This window comes from Talpa europaea (genome assembly GCF_964194135.1).
Source record: "Talpa europaea genome assembly, chromosome: 2".
Classification (NCBI taxonomy): Eukaryota; Metazoa; Chordata; class Mammalia; order Eulipotyphla; family Talpidae; genus Talpa; species Talpa europaea.
Genome location: NC_140068.1, coordinates 88,415,901 through 88,432,376, shown reverse-complemented (window position 1 = coordinate 88,432,376; position 16,476 = coordinate 88,415,901). Strand labels below are relative to the sequence as shown.

At 52.2% G+C, this 16,476-nt stretch overlaps 2 protein-coding genes across 7 annotated transcripts in view; both read left to right on the top strand.

Annotated features, from left to right (window-relative positions):
- Nucleotides 1–704: 704 nt before the first annotated feature.
- On the top strand, nt 705–12,973 carry KLC4 (kinesin light chain 4; the record flags this gene model as incomplete). 3 transcript variants are annotated; one of them, XM_084228616.1, is made up of 16 exons in its annotated part: nt 705–815; nt 1,792–2,068; nt 3,539–3,769; nt 5,460–5,541; nt 6,074–6,284; nt 6,693–6,780; nt 8,167–8,268; nt 8,493–8,666; nt 8,989–9,088; nt 9,280–9,332; nt 9,531–9,601; nt 10,283–10,391; nt 11,289–11,429; nt 11,696–11,811; nt 12,208–12,271; nt 12,923–12,973. In XM_084228616.1, 16 exons carry the CDS (start codon nt 745–747, stop codon nt 12,971–12,973), a joined length of 1,941 nt encoding a protein of 646 aa, XP_084084742.1. The 3 variants fall into 3 exon arrangements, with proteins under 3 accessions (XP_084084742.1, XP_084084740.1, XP_084084741.1); XM_084228614.1 differs by lacking the exon at nt 705–815 and having other exon boundaries at nt 1,811–2,068; XM_084228615.1 differs by lacking the exons at nt 705–815; nt 3,539–3,769 and having other exon boundaries at nt 1,811–2,068.
- A 1,763-nt stretch (nt 12,974–14,736) lies between these two features.
- The window catches only part of PTK7 (protein tyrosine kinase 7 (inactive)), a gene marked incomplete at both ends in the record, with an annotated part of 61,652 nt that continues 59,912 nt past the window's right edge, over nt 14,737–16,476 (top strand). For all 4 annotated transcript variants that reach the window (XM_084228230.1, XM_084228228.1, XM_084228229.1 and 1 more), the window contains one exon: nt 14,737–14,815. In XM_084228230.1, coding sequence (XP_084084356.1) covers nt 14,737–14,815 — 79 coding nt within the window. The remainder of the gene's footprint in view (nt 14,816–16,476) is intronic.

The window sequence follows — 16,476 nt, the reverse complement described above, 5'->3', positions numbered from 1 at the left end:
ACGTTAAGGAGGCGGGCCGAGAATCCGAAAGCAGCTGGAGCCACACCTCCTTTCTGCCTTTCGCTAGACCAGAGCCAATCCTCGGACTTCTACAAGGTCGCGTGACTGGACCATAGGCCCCGCCCCGCGGAGCCGTCAAAACAATTGCCTCGAGCGGCAGCCATGATGGATTTAAAGGGGCAGTACCGGCAAGGGCGGTAGCCAGACCCAGAGACTGCGGGTGAGTGTTTGACTGTACTTTTGGGCTGAGGGTTGAGGTCCCGCTACTTCTTATTCCGCGTTCTCGGAAAGATGAACAAACTCCCTCCGACCGACCTTACCCAACTCTAAACAGACTAAAAACTCCGCCCCCAGCGAATCTTCCCGCCCCTCAGTGATCAGACAGACAGACAGACAGACCGCCCCGCCCCTGCGCTACCGACTGACTCAGTGACCTCGGGATTGCCCGGCTCCTGTAGCTCCTTGGCGACGCGGACCTCAGCAGTTCACCCGCGCCCCCCACCCCTCTTCTGCGTCGCCCAGCTCTGTCTTTACCCACTCTGGGCCCCAGGGCTGGTCGATAGCCTGGATCACTCCTCAGTCACATCCCCAGGCCTGGAGACCAACTCCCAGCGCAGCATTTCCCTGTGACCCTGAAGCCGCTCCGCAGACCTGCCTTTCTTCCTGCTTCATCAGGCGCCCTCGAGGCACCCTAAAGTGACTCCTCTCAGAGCCTGTTAGTAGGTGATTGTGACAGACAAAGCTATGCAAATGACTAGGCTTGGAGTGACCTGCTCTTTTTCCCTACCCTTTCTCAGACACGCCCCTTGCCACAAGTCTCAGATCTAATCTCGCTCTTTTCTTAGGAGAAAATAGCTCCCCAGGCTTGGGTTGGGAGGCTGGTTTCAGGCAGAGGAGGGACATGGGTCGTCTTGAAGACCTGTAGGCAAGGGAGGGAGGGTGTTTGTCCTGGGTGGGGCTCTGGCCAGGCCCTCTGGGTGGCTGTGAAGTGAGTGAAGAGGTGGGAACATTGGACTTCTGGACTTTGGGCAAGGCACATCCTTTTGAGTCTCTGGCCGCTGAGCAGAATTTCTTCTCGGCTCCTGCCTGAGCAGGGTAGCCAAGGGCTGTACTCTGTATACAGGTAAGAGGACTTAAAAAATGAGAAACAGGCCCTTTTGAGGAAGTAGGAAGACAGCCTGAGGTCAGGGTTGTAAGGTATGACGGCTAATGTGGAAAGAAGCACAGCTGACCGGGTTTGGCTTAGTTCAGTGGTTGATAGATGTGCCTGAAGACCATGTGCCTTCTGGAATCCCTTCATGTGGGTCCTGCCATGAAGTCTTTCTTATTTTCCCTCTCTTCCTACCCCCCCACCAACATCTCTGCTCTTTTTGTATATCTTCTGTCTGCTTTAACCCCATTGCCTTTACAGCTCTCACCAAACACCCCTTGTGTACCTGCAGCGCTCTCATCTCTTGATTCCTTCTTGTAACCCAAGCTCTCCAACTCCTTTTCTGTTCTGTTCCCAAGTTCTAAATCCCTCTGCTAGTTCTAAGTATCTTCATTCCTTCTACAGTCATTCTTACTCAAGTCAGTTCTCCTCCCTTTCTCTTTGTCCACATCCTTGACTTTGTGTTTAGTATCGTATTGTGTTTAGTATAGTGGTCACTCTCTCTCCAATTTAACCACAGGGTTGCACATGCTCTCTCTCTTGTTCCTTCGCTTGGATCCCCACCATCCTGTAACCAGCGTGCTCAGCCTCTTTTTCTTTTCTTTATGCCAAATGAGCTCTGTTGTTTCTCCCTAGCCCAGTCAAGGTCCCCTGACCAGGATGTCGGGCCTGGTGTTGGGGCAGCGGGATGAACCTGCAGGACACCGCCTCAGCCAGGAGGAGATCCTGGGAAGCACTCGGCTGGTGAGCCAAGGGCTGGAGGCCCTACACAGTGAACACCAGGCTGTACTGCAAAGCCTGTCCCAAACCATTGAGTGTCTGCAGCAGGGAGGCCATGAAGAAGGTCTGGTGCATGAGAAGGCCCGACAACTGCGTCGTTCCATGGAAAACATCGAACTGGGGCTGAGTGAGGCTCAGGTAAGAGAGAGGAGGTAATGACAAGTGACCCAGTGTAGATAAACTGTTGTCTGATTAGAGATATGGAGGCCCTTGTCTTAGATTGTTGAATTCATTCAGCAAAAATGTATTAAATTCCCTACTATGTGCCAGGCATTTGAGATACCTCACTGAGCACAATAGTCAAAAATTTGACTAAATTTTAGGCAGATAATACACAAATAAGTAAGTAGTGACAGCATGATCATTGCCAAGCATAAAAATAAAGCAGGGAAGGGGGTTAGGGAATAAATGGGAAAAGAGCATCCTTAGCAGAGCAAGTGGCAAGGACAACCTAGAGCCTTGCAGTGAGTTCAATGAGGGTCTAGTGAGACTGCAGTAGAATGAATGAGGGGAAGCAAGGTAGAAAATGCTTTCTACCTTGGAGAGGCAGTAGGACTGGGGGGCGGGGAACAGGTCAAGCGGAACTTAAAAGCCATCCATCCTGAGGACTTTGCTTTTGCTTTGAATGAGATGGAAGTTACTGGAGTTTTTTTTTTTTTTTTTTTATAGAGGCATGTTTTATTTATTTATTTATTATTTTATTTGTTTGTTTGTTTTGTTTATACAAGCACTGGGTACAGTCAGAAATGCGGGAGGGTGAGAGAATTCACCAGAGCCAGAGCGGGGAGCAGAGCAGGCAGAAGGACTGAAGCACACTGCTGAGGGGAGCAGCGGGCGGCAGGAGAGGTCTGCGCGCCATGTGGAACCCTCCTCTGGTAGCCGGGGAGCAGCCGGGGATCAAACTGGCGCCGCAGAGGCCGCGGGCAGCTTCGCAACCCAGCGCTCAACCGCTGCGCCACCAGGGAGGCCCTACTGGAGTGTTTTGAGCGGAGGAGTGATATGGTTTAACTTAATATTTTAAAAGGCTCATCTGGCTGCTAGGTTGAGAATAGACTCTAAGGGAACAAGGGCAAAAGCAAGGAGGCCAGGGCCTCCCTGGTGGCGCAGGGGCTTAAGACGCATCCTATGAAGCTGTCTGCAGCCACTGTATTAGAAGTTCGCCTCCCGGCGAGGGAGCAACCCACATGGCACAGCAGACCTCTCCTGACTCGCCCGCTGTTCCCCTCAGCAGTGTATTTCAGTCAATCTGCCTGTTCTGTTCCCCACTGTCTCTGGTGAATCCTCTCACACACACCCCCCGCACCTCTGACTTGTACCCCAGTTCTTGTATGCATAATAAAATAAATCTTTAAAAAAAAAAGCAGGGAGGCCAGTGAAGAGGCTATTGCAGGAATCCAGGTAGGAATTAATGTGGCTTGACCCACAGTGGTGGCAATGGAGGTGGTAAGAAATAGGGTTCAGGGTCTATTTTGAAGGTAGAGTCATTGCTATCCAACCCCACCACCCGGCCACTGCCAATCTTACTGCAGTTTTACCGGGCTCCCCTCCCACCTCTCCCTGAATACTTCTATTCAGAGTCTGGCATTCACAGAATGTACCCCCACCTAGGTGATGCTGGCTTTAGCCAGCCACCTAAGCACAGTGGAGTCGGAGAAACAGAAACTGCGAGCTCAGGTGCGACGGCTGTGTCAGGAAAACCAGTGGCTTCGGGATGAGCTGGCAGGTACACAGCAACGGCTGCAGCGCAGTGAACAGGCCGTGGCTCAGCTGGAGGAGGAAAAGAAGCACCTGGAGTTCCTGGGACAGCTGCGGCAATATGATGAGGATGGACACACGGCAGTAAGTTTGTGTAGGCTAGCTGGGGTGCTGGCAGGGCACAGCTGGGGGCAACACTCAAAACATGGGGGCAACTGCTCCATCAGCAACAGGGGCCAGCAGTGCTGTCTAACTTAACCCCGTCTGGCAGAATTTAGGTCTTGATACCATCTCTAGATGACAGCAATAGGAAAACAGTGTTCACTCATTCAGTCAATGTTTCATTAAATGACTACTATATATGCCAGGCTCTGTACACTCCTCTGGGTATGTAACAGTGAACAAGGCAGACAGAGTTCTTACTCTCACAATTACAGGTTTGTGAGGGCAAGACAGATAAGCACCTGGACAATTCAGGATCCTAAGTGCTATAATTAGGGAAGCATAGCCTAGTTGAGCAAGGCCTTCTAAGATTTGCTCTCAAAATGTGTGAAAGTTAACCCTCACTTAACACACACTTATACATCTCTACGCCTTGGAGCAAGAAGATATGTTTAGGGGTGCTATAAAGAACCATAAAAGAATTCCTGTCAGGCCTCCTTAGTGGCCTAGGGGTTAAGTCTCAGGACTTTCACCTGAAGGCCCACCTCAATGGCCTGAATTCAATCCCTGGCCAGGGAGCTAACCCATGTACACAAGTATGGCACAGCAGACCTCTCTGTCTCGCCCGCTGTTCCCCTTAGCAGTGTATTTCAGTAAATCCGCCTTCTCTGCTCCCCACTCTGACTTTGGTGAGTCCTTTCACCCCCCCACACCTCCGAACTGTACCCCAGTTTTCTATGTAAAAATAAATGAATAAAATCTTCAGAAATATATAAAAAGAGTTCCTGCCTTCTAAGTTTATAATACCTATAGGGCCAAGGCTTATACATAAGCACCCTTTGTGACAAGGCAAAGCAGCAAGGGTTCAGTCTGGATAAGTGGTTCTGCCAATGTGGGTGGAATTCCAGAGAGATGGGTTCCTGGGGGCTAGAGTGGTCTGAGAAAGAGTCACTGAAGAGGTGGTGTCCAGGTAGGATTTTTTCATTTCAATGAATTAGGAGTTGGGATGGATTTTAATGAATGATGAAGGAGAGGAAGAGGCTTCTAGACTCAGGAGAGGGGTTGTCACAGATGAGGCTGGAAAGGGAAAGAAGGTAGATTTACATGGGACACATTGGTGAAGCTGGACAGAGGGGTTGGGGGGTGTTTGTACAAGGCTGCAGTGCCTGGTCGGGCAAAGCAAATTTTCCTGACATGGAAGGAGGTTAGACAGTGAGGGTAGGGCACTTACCCCAGAGTGAGCAATGGCACATGATGGGGACAGGCTGAGTTAAACACTTTGGGTATGTGTCAATAAGATCAGACACACTCCCAACCCTCAGGAGAGACAGGACAGACATATAATCACTGTAAACACATAGGGATTGGCAGAGGGCTATAATTATAAGAGTTGAGGAGCAGAAAGGTGGAGGCTGGAGATTGAGGGTGCTTAGAAAGGAAACTAGATTGGAAGGAAAGGTAAGTTATGAGATTTTGGCTGAAGCAGTTCTGGTTTTTACAAACAAGAGGGGCCTGAGCTTGGTCAGACAGATGCTGGTCTTCCCAGGGCCATGAGGGACATGAACAAGGTCTTCTCCTTGGCCCCACCTATCAGTGACTTCACAGTTTAGAGCAGCCTTAAAGAACCTCCTGGAGCTATCTTGGCCCAGACATGCTGCTACTTCCCTTCCAGGAGGAGAAGGAGGGTGATGCCACGAAGGATTCCCTGGATGATCTCTTCCCCAACGAGGAAGAAGAGGACCCCAGCAACGGCTGTGAGTTTCACATTGGTGCTGGAGGGTGCGGTGGGAGGCTGTGGCCCACCCTGTACACTGGATGTGCTCCATCCACTGCCTCTGCAAATGGGACAGGGACTTTGCTTTCCTCAGCCTTCCCTTTGTTCATCAACATTTACTAAATACCTATATTGTTAGGCACTGCTAGGGAGGTAGGAATGACACAGGTCCTTGCCAGGTTAAGTATTCAGTCAGGTGGGAGAATGACCCTGAAGTGGAAGAACACGAACTCCTTAGGGCAAAGAACTAAGTCTTTCTTATCTTTGTATCCCTGGCACAGCCCCTGGCTTATGCTTATTGAGTAAATGTTTGTTTAATGAATGAATATCATTGAATGAACTATGTGTACAGGTGCAAGAAAGCAGACAAAAGAATAGCTATTGAGGCATATCTTGAGTGAGGCTGGTAGGGGGCAGGCACAGGCAGGGAACAAAGCAGGGGGAGGCCAGACAACAGAGGTAAAAGGAGGACTCCCCTGAAAGTTTCCTGTTCATTTTCTGGGATGGTTTAGTGTCCCGTGGCCAGGGTGCCCAACACAGTGGATATGAGATTCCAGCAAGATTGCGGACACTGCACAACTTGGTGATCCAGTATGCAGCCCAGGGTCGCTATGAGGTTGCCGTGCCACTCTGCAAGCAGGCGCTGGAGGACCTGGAGCGCACATCTGGCCGTGGCCACCCTGATGTTGCGACGATGCTCAACATCCTGGCCTTGGTATATCGGTGAGTACTGCTTGTCTCCTTGTCTCCACATTCCCGCCTTGATCTGCCTTTGCCTCCCATTCCTCCTCTCCACAGGTTCCCTCTTAGCCTCCTGGACCTTCCACGTATACCCCACTTGGGGCTTTCTCATTCTCTCCATAGCTGTGCCCTTGACCTCAGAGAATACTTATCGCAGCCTATTTGCATCAGGAGCCTCTCCTCTGGATGGGGTCTCTTTCTGTCTCTTGCACCCTATAACTAGCAGCCTCCTCCTGGCTTGGCCATGTTCTGTGCCCAGGTGCAACTATGCAGGTGGGCTGTTCACACCAGGCTTCCTGTCTCCTTGGTCATCCCAAAAGGAAGGAGAGAATGAGATGGCTTGGAGGACAGGTTTTAGGGTAACTCTTTGTCACTTTTGTCCTTTTGCAGGGACCAGAATAAGTATAAGGAAGCTGCCCACCTGCTGAATGATGCCCTCAACATCCGGGAGAGCACCCTGGGCCGGGACCACCCTGCTGTCAGTATTCCCTGTTCTCCTGTGCGCTTTTGATTTCTCTCAGTTTGTCCCTCTGCTGCCACCAGCCTGCCTACTAGGGGTGCTCAGGAAGGAGGCATGAGGATTCCTTTCTTGCAGGCATTTGTCTCCCAAGGCCAGTGGTTGAACGTGCTGAGACCCAGTAGCTCCTTATAGTTAACATTTGTATATTATGAATTTAATTTATAAATAGTGAAACCTACCTATCTATGAAATTTCCCAGAAAGGTGAATAATAACCTATTAATATAAGAGAAATAAAGAAAATAAATTATAATAATATATAATACATTATAATCAAGTAAAAATACGATACAGTAACAGTTATATCCAATACATCTATGCTAGAAAGTAGATGTACTGGATACAACATCTGCTGTATGATAAATAACTTTAGATTTAGGAGAAATAAGACTAATCAGCTGTTCTGTGTTAAGAAGTGCTAGAAAAGGGCCTCCCTGGTGGCACAGAGGTTAAAGACACAGCACTATCCAGCTGTTGCCAGCCAATGTAGCATAAGTTTGAGTTTGATCCCCAGCCAGGGAGCTACCCACATGGCGCAGCAGACCTCTCCTGTCTCGCCGGCTGCTCCCCTCAGCAGTGTATTTCAGTAGATCTGTCTGTTCTGCTCCCCACTCTCTCTGGTGAATCTGCTCACCGTCCCCCACACCTCTGGCCTGTACCCCAGTTCTTGTATGCATAAATAAATAAATCTTTTTTAAAAAAAAAAAACAAAAAAAAGAAAATCCAGGGTTAGAATAAGTAACGATAAAAAAAGGAAAAAAAAGGAGAGAAGTTTTGACAGACCAGGTTGATTTGGAGTGAAAAGAGAAAGCAATAACCTAAGTAGGGTGGCTTGCCAAGACAATGGATAGATTTTCAAAGTAGACAAAATGAGAAGAAGATATTTTGGAAAATGAACTCATTGTGTAAAAATAATTCCCTGTGTTATGACCTCTGATAGGCAGGAATGATGTACCTTAGAAAGCCTGACTCCTGTCTTCATATCCCACTAGGCATCAGAGCTTACATCCAGTGTTGGGATGTCTGCCAACACATGCAGAAGCTGGCAGAACATCTGTGAGGTCCTTGCTTTCCCAAAGGTTAATGGTGCCCCTAATCTTGAATAGCAACTTAAAAAAAGTGCTTCCCAAAATGTCTAAAATTCCCCTAGAGGGCGATACCATCCCCCCACAGAGAACCTCAGAGCTATCCTACTCAGTAGTTTCCCCTCCCAAGCCTCTGGCTAGGATAGACAACCCATTTCTCTTGGCATTGCAGTGAGTGGCCTTGCTGTGCTGTGGAGGACTCTGATTCCCCAGGTCCTTTGCAGCACCAGCGTCTGATGGGGACAGGCTTGTCTTCCTAGGTGGCCGCCACACTCAACAATCTGGCTGTGCTCTATGGCAAGAGAGGCAAATACAAGGAGGCAGAGCCACTGTGCCAACGGGCATTGGAGATTCGAGAAAAGGTGCCTGGGCCCTCTCTCCATTCTTCCCTGATGCTCTGACCCCTCTGCCACCTCTCTTCAGGTCTGTCCGCTTTCCTCACATTTTTTTCCTCACCCCCACTATGTCTGCCTTATTTCCCCTTTTGTCATTCCTTCCCCCTGCTCCCCACATGTGTGTGTTCACGCAAGCCAGTGCCACACACACTCATAGTCATAGACATCATCCTTCTTTTGCCCCCCTTCAGGTCCTGGGCACTGACCACCCAGATGTGGCAAAGCAGCTGAACAATCTGGCCCTGTTGTGCCAAAACCAAGGCAAATATGAGGCTGTGGAACGTTATTATAGGCGGGCACTGGCCATCTACGAAGGGCAGCTGGGGCCTGACAACCCTAATGTAGCCCGGACCAAGAATAACCTGGTAAGGGAGGAAGGGCAAGTGGGCAGGAGGAGGGGAAGGGGAAGGCCATCGGGTCCTGGCATCTGGAGGCATCACAGTCTGGTACATTAACCTCACTTTGCGCCCATCTCGGGGGCTGCCTTTGTGGGTGAGGGATGTATCTCATTCAGTGGTAGCCTGTTGTGAGTAGAATGGAATGGGAATGCCTTTGACCATGTAGCTAGGAGAAGAGTTAGGAGTAGCAGCTCTGGCGAAAGTGATAAAGAGACCAAGAAGTAGAAATCTCTGAGCTGGCCCAGTCCCTGTCTTCATCTCTTGCTCCTTTTTGCCTTCTTGCCCCCAGGCTTCCTGTTACCTGAAACAGGGCAAATATGCTGAGGCTGAAACACTCTACAAAGAGATCCTGACCCGTGCCCATGTGCAGGAGTTTGGGTCTGTGGATGGTGAGTGATAAGGGCTGGGGAAGGAACTATAGGGAGGAAAAGAAATGTCGTTCAAAGGTGGGAGGGGGTTTAGTCCACAGTGATTCCCAGGGGGAGTAAGAACCCTTTAATTCATCCAGCTCTGTTCTCTGGCTCCCCCGATACTGTCCAGCTCCTTTCTCTAACCTCACCACCTGTTATATCACCCTCAGATGACCACAAGCCCATCTGGATGCATGCAGAGGAGCGGGAGGAAATGAGCAAAGTGAGTGGGGCTCCCTGCCTGGGGAACCAGGGCCTCTGTCTTACTCCTTGTGATAGCCCAGCTCCTTACTTCCCACTCGGGCACCAGTCCCAGATGCATGGTGCTTACCCAGTCTATACCCTAACCCCCTGCCAGCCTGTGCCCCAGCTTCTCTTTACTCTCATTTCTGGCTTCCCCTTACCCTCTGTCCTCCTGCAGAGCAGGCATCGTGAGGGCGTCACCCCCTATGCTGAGTATGGAGGCTGGTACAAGGCCTGCAAAGTGAGCAGGTGAGCTGCCAGTGGTGCCCTCCATCCAAGCCCCCTGGGCCTATTTCCTTCTTCCCTCCTTTTTTAAAAAAAAAAGATTTATTTATTTATGCATACAAGAGCTGGGGTACAGGCCAGAGGTTTGGGGGGGGTGAGAGGATTCACCAGAGACAGAACAGGCAGATTGACTGAAATACACTGTTGAGGGGAGCAGTGGGTGAGACAGGAGAGGTCTGCTGTGCCATGTGGGTCACCTCCCTGGCCGGGAATCAAACTCGTGCTGAGTAGTTGTGGATAGCTTCATAGTGCTGACACTTAACCCCTTGCGACATCAGGGAGGCCCCTCTTCCCTTTCTTTTAAAAAAGATTTATTTATTTTGGCTTAGAAGAACTGGAGTGTAGGCCAGAGATGCAGGGGGTAAGAGGATTCAGCAGAGACAAAGTGGGGAGCAGAACAGGTGGATTGACTGAAATACATTGTTGAGGGGAGCAGTGGGCGAGACAGGAGAGGTCTGCTGCGCCATGTGTGGGTAGCGCTCTGGCCAGCGTGTAGGGGTGATAGCTCTGAGACTTAACCGTTAGGCCACCAGGAAGGCCCTTCTTCTTCCCTTTGACCTTCACTTGGCCTTAACTCTGCTTCCTCTCTTTCTTGTCTTTTCTGAATTTGTTCTCTCGTCGTGTCCTGGTCTCTCCCCCCCACAGTCCCACAGTGAACACCACTCTGAGAAACCTAGGTGCTCTGTACAGACGCCAGGGAAAACTGGAGGCAGCGGAGACCCTGGAGGAATGTGCCTTGCGCTCCCGGAAACAGGTCAGCAATCAGGAGGGAAGATGGTGCCTCGGGAAGGCCTGCACTTGGAGGTTGAAGACCACCAAGGCTTCCTTTGAGTGTTCAAAGAGGAGAGGATGAGGAGAAAGATGGGGAGAGGATGGCGAGGCCCTCTAGTGGTTGTGGTTGTTTTTAATCATGTTCTTACTCCTCACCCGCCTTTTGTGGTCATGACTCCAAATTCAAAGTTCACTTCATGAAATTGGACCAATTTTCTTTTGTAAATTTTTTTTAAAGATTTATTTTATTTATTTATGCACATGCGAGCTTGGGTGTAGGCCAGATGTGCGGGGTCGCGGTGGTGGTGGTGGTGAGAGGATTCACCAGAGACAGGGTAGAGAGCAGAATAGGCAGATTAACTGAGGTACACCACTGAGGGGAGCAGCCAATGAGGCAGGAGAGGTCTGCTGTGCCATGTGGGTCAGCTGCCTGGCTGGAGAGCGAACTCTTGCTGCAGAGGCTGCCAATACCTACATAGTACTGAGACTTAAATCTTTGTGCCACCGGGGAGGCCCTAAATTGGGCTAATTTTCTCACACCAACCTTTGAAGAATTCACTCAGGAGAGGCTGGGTGATATGGATGAGGGGTTTGAGGTTGAGGGGAACCCTAAAATAAGAGTTTCTCAAATTGTGGGTCTTGACTAACTAGTGGTTGGGAAATCAATCCATTGTGGGCCATGTATATAACTGTATGTATATATCTATACACAGGGCTGTACTGCCAATAGAAAAGGTGAGTGTGAGTCCAGTATGTGTGTTGTGGGACGTCACAAGGAAAAACATTTTCCGTACTGTAGGTGATGGTGAAAAAAAGTTCGGAAGCCCCATTCTGAGCAATTAAGTAATGGAAAGTCCTAGCTTCTTCCTTTTCCTTCCAGGGCACTGATCCCATTAGCCAGACCAAGGTGGCAGAGCTGCTTGGGGAGGGTGATGGTGGAAGAGCCTCCCAGGAGGGCCCTGGGGGCAGCGTGAAATTCGAGGGAGGTGAAGATGCCTCTGTGGCTGTGGAGTGGTCAGGGGTAAGTCGGATCATTGCCCCTCCTGCTACTGGTGGTGAGAGACTGTGAGCTTGTCCATGTAGGATTCAAAGACATGCCCCTACCCCTTAAGTTCAGTTAGCCCATCTGCTCAGGGGTGTCTCTGCCAGCAGCTTTTGACAGGGCTCTTGTTCTCACTAGGCTTTGGGAGGAAGGGGGAATGTATGCAGGAGAAATGGCAAGAGTAGATTTAGAAGCCAGTCTGTGTGGGTTCCCCTTAGCTTCTGTTCCCCATCCCTCTCCACCAGGATGGCAGTGGGACCCTGCAGAGGAGTGGCTCTCTGGGCAAGATCCGGGATGTGTTTCGGAGAAGCAGTGAACTCCTAGTGAGGAAACTCCAGGGAACAGAGCCTCGGTCTTCCAGGTACACAGTAAGACTGAGATATGGCAAGGCAGTCAAATAAGCACCTGCCGCCAACTCCTCTTGGCCCCTCATCTCTGGGGGAGAAAGTATCTTGGAGAGAAACATAGGAATGACCATTGAGAGAGGGCTTGGGAACAGCGGGTGCTCCAGGGTAGGGATAAAGATACCCAAGGAGGTGTTGGTAACTCTGTGTGTGTGTGTGTGTGTGTGTGTGTGTGTGTGTGAGAGAGAGAGAGAGAGAGAGAGAGAGAGAGAATATGTGTGGTAAGTAGGGGGTGGTGTTAAATGGTAGGGAGGCAGTAATTCGATTTCCTGTGGCAAGGCCTTAGAGTCTCACCGCTTTAGAGCCTCTCAAGGGGAAGAATGAGGCCTCAATTTTTTCTTTCTCCAATGTAGCAGCAATATGAAGCGGGCAGCCTCCTTAAGCTATCTGAACCAACCTGATGCCGCCCCCCTCCAGGTGAGAGCAGTGCTTGTGAGTTGGTGGGTGAGAAGGGGTAGCCACTGAGTAGTACTCTGGATTTTGTTTTATATGATATCTCAGAAAACGCACTTAAAATTAGAGATGCAAGTTCAATTTCTTTTTTTTTAAAATATTTATTTATTTATGCATACAAGAGCTGGGGTACAGAACAGAGGTGTGGGGGCTGAGAGGATTCACCAGAGACTGAGGGGGATAGACATTGATGTTCTCTAAACTGTTGCTTTGCAGTTATGAATAATTCAAGAATGATTTGGGGGATACTAATTGCTCTTCCTCATGCAGTCACTATATTCTTCACTCTGGGGACTCAGATTTGAAGGGGTAAAATATTAAATCATCTCCATTTAAGGAAACAGTGATGACATCTTAATATGAAATGGCTACTTATATCAACATATTCAAAGTATTTGCCAATATTCACGTGGCTCTTCCAGGTTATTTTCTCTACCAGATTGTGGCCTTCTAGAAAATCCTAGCAAACGCTAAACAAAGCCCTAGAGTTTGTTGAGATTACAGGCTCGCTCCTAGGCTCAGGGGTAGACTGCAGCCACGAGCTGGCTCCATTCTAGGCCACAGTTTTTGGGAGGCTGAGTTCCTGGACTGATGGGGTGATGTTTTCTGTTTCAGGCCTCCCGGGGCCTCAGTGCCAGCACTATGAACCTCTCTTCAAGCAGCTGACATTCAACACCCTCCCCAGGTCTGCTGGGCTGCCCAGCAGCCCTCACAGCATTCCCTATTGCTCCTGGCTCTTCCAACCCCAAGAAGGGAGAGCAGTGAAGGGGGAGCAGTTAACCAGAAGATTGCTGCTGCCCTTAGGGTCTTGGCTCCCTCCTCAGGAATTTTCCTCCAGAAGGACCCTCAGGACACCCTTTTCCCACCCTTTGGTCCTCTAGAGTAGCTATCTCGGAGGCCCCCAAGGTGGGCAAGAAGCAGGTATGCTCCTCAGAAATGTAGCCTGTTCTGGCTTTTCTGTCAGAGGGTTTGGGGCTAGCCATGCTGCCTTGCCCTGGCCTCTTGTTCCCTCTGCTGCCTCACTTCAGGTCCATGTATTTCACTTTTCTTAAATAAAAGATCAGGTAACTATTCTGTCACTTGAGTCCTGTTTGAAGAGGGTAGGAAGTTGTGTGGGGCCCTTCACAGAAGGACGAGGAACGGTGATGGATGGGGCAACGGGAGGAATGTTGATTCTTGGGTCTCTCCTCTCTTCCTTCCCGTTTGTGTCCTCTCCAGCAGGGCCTGCAGGAAGGCATCTGGGGGGTGGGGGGAGGAGGCCCACAACCCAAGGAGAAGGTGCTGTGGACTGGGTTGTCAGGGACATGTGGTGGCCATGTGGCAGGACCCTGGAGTCCTGGCGCCACTGCTCCCAGCCTGTGAGGCCCTCTGTGGTTGCCCCTCCTCTTCCCAGCTGTGTGGGGGAAGGGAGGTCTAAGCAGGCCTGGGGGGCCCTCCACAGTCAGAGGGGGACGAGACACTATCCATCCCTTCTCTGTATATCCTGAGGCCTGAGCAGCAGCTGGGGCCCATCTTCTAAAGCTTGACTCCTCCTGACCCGCCTCCTACACCCCTTGCTGCTTTCACAACAAAGAAAGAATGTGGGGGTGGTGGCGCTGGGGGTGGGGGTGCCTGGAACAAGGGCTGTGCTGGGCCTCCCCACAGCTGGAGACTTGGCCAAGCCCTGACACAGCCCAGACTGCCTGGAGATGGACTTGGGATGAATTTGTCAGTTTAACAGCCTTTAGCCGGGCTGCAGAATCCAATTTGTTTCTACCTTTGGGTTCACACTGGTCCAGAGCCAAACCAGACCCCAGCCATGCACTGGCCCCTGACTTCTTCAGACCACGTCTCTCCTGGGGCTCCACAGTATCTCCAGGTACCTTGCTCTGGGGACACCAGGGACACCCTCAGTTTCAGGTCAGTCAGCATTATGGGTTGCTGAGAGGTGAGCCAGACACCACTCGAAGAACTTGGTTGCATCCCCCAGGGAGGAGCCCCCAGAACTGACCGTCCCCTCCCAGGCGCCACGGAATCACAAAAGTCACTTGGCTTCCCTGCGTCTCCGCACGCTAGGCTACAAACGCACGGCCGACGCGCCGCTCAGGTCTCCCACACTCCCCGGGGCCTCTCTCCAGTCCACCATCCACTCCCAGACCCCTCCCCCAACTGCGAGCTCCTCCCCGCCCCGGCGGGGAGGGGGCGTCGAAGGGGCGGGGCGCTGCGCCGCGGCCGGCGGGGAGGGGGCGTCGTGGGCGGGGCTTGGCTGCGGCGGCAGCGCGCGAGGACTCGGAGGGACCGGGCGCGCGCGGCTCCGGCTCGGGACGCCTCGGGCTCGGGCTCCGGCTGCGGCTGCTGCGGCGGCGCCCGCGCTCCGGTGCGCTCGGCCTCCTGGGCCCGCCACGGAGCGCACTCCGCGCCCGCCCGCGCCTCTCCCCGAGCCCGCTGCGATGGGAGCTGCGCGGGGAGCCCCGATCAGCCCCCGCCGGCTGCCTCTGCTCAGCGTCCTGCTGCTGCCGCTGCTGGGCGGTGAGTCCCGGCGAGCCGGGGGAGCGCGACTCGGGAAGCGCGGGAGCCCCGCGGGCAAAAGGGGGCGCCCGGGGAGGTGGGTTTGGCGGCTGGAGCCGGGAAGACACCCTGGAGAGGTGGAGAGGTTCCCGGCGGAGGGGCGCAGGGAGCCTGGGGGCCCAGAGGCTGGCGAAACCGCCGAGGAATGAGTCGCGTCCCCTCTCCGGGAAGCGTTTCCAGTCTCCACAGAGTTTTCCCGGCCTGAGCGGAGAGTTTATTCGTGAGCTGCCGGGAGTTGCCAGCTCTCGGGCCCTGGTGGGGAGTTTCTCCTCGGGAGAGAAAAAGACTGCCCCCTCCACCTACTTGGGGGGTGCAATTAGGTGGCCGGCGGAGGGGGAGACGGAGTCCCTCCGGCAGACGCAGCCCAGGTGAGGGAGGCCGCCCGGGGCCGGATGCGGGACCGACCTGCGGCGCGCGGAGCGCAGAGCTTTGTTACCTACGCGGGCCCGACGCTCCCGGCTCCCCTCCTCCAAGTTCCCGGGCCCAGCTGGGGACCCCTTATGGCCCTGCTGGTTAGGAAAGGCGAAGGGGAGAATTCGGGGCCCACCATCTCCGCCGTATCCTGGGCCCGCACCCTGAGCCCACTCCCAGCCTGGGTCGAATTCGGGGAGTGGAGAGTCCCGGGCTGTCGCGGTGACTAACGTGTGAAGGCCGCTGCCAAAATCGGGCATGGCCGGCCTGCAAAGGTGCGGACGGGATTTGTTCTGCTCTTCCTGGATTCCCATCCTGTCTCTTCTCTTTGAGTAAAGACAATCTTTTTCAGCGGGCAGCAAGGCAGGAGAGAATTCATTCTCTCTTTTCTTGGGAGGGCTTCAACATTTTGATGGGGTGTGGCCCTCATCCCTAGGGCAGACAGGATCCACTCCCCCTGCCCCTTGTTTCCTAGCTTGGTCACACCTGAGAGTCACCCCTGAGGTGGTGAGGCGCCTTACAGTAAAGCACCCATCTACCCGCACATCCCAAGCAACCTGGACTGGAAATAAGCCGCCACCTTCCAAAACAACACATCTTTGGTGATGATCCTTGCAAACAGCCCTCTCTGGGGTGGCTCGCCCAGAATACCTGGTCTACCAGTCATTTCCCCCATCTTTGAAGAATGACCTTGGGGCGGGAGGCGGTAGAGAATTGCCTTTTCCAATATCTCCCTAGCCTGCCAGTTGTCGAGGGTTTTAGGGCTGATGAAATCAACATCTCTTCCACCCCTAGTTGGAAATGGAGAGAGGTAATTGTAACCCAGGACCGAGAGAGGTAAGCACAGGCTGCTGGTATTTGTGGGTGGTGTTTCTGGAGCTGCCCTGTGTTCCTTGTGATGTGTGCGGTGGTTATGGCTCATGGCAGAATCCACATCTGCTCCCAGAGGAAGTATGGAAGTTTTTCTGTGGAGCCAGGATTGGGGGTGGGGGGCGCCCAGCCATATGGGCGAGCAGCCTGAGCTCACAGGCTTCCTAGGTCGTCGGGCTGTTTGGGTTTGGTGTGTGGCTGCCTGATCCGCTGCCATCACTGCTCATGTTTAGAGTTCTGGAGTCGAGGGAGATTTTGGTGGAGACAGGCTCTTGTTCAACAAATGCTAAATTCCTAAATTCTTTCCGTGAGAAGACGACTCTGATGTTAATCGATGTTAA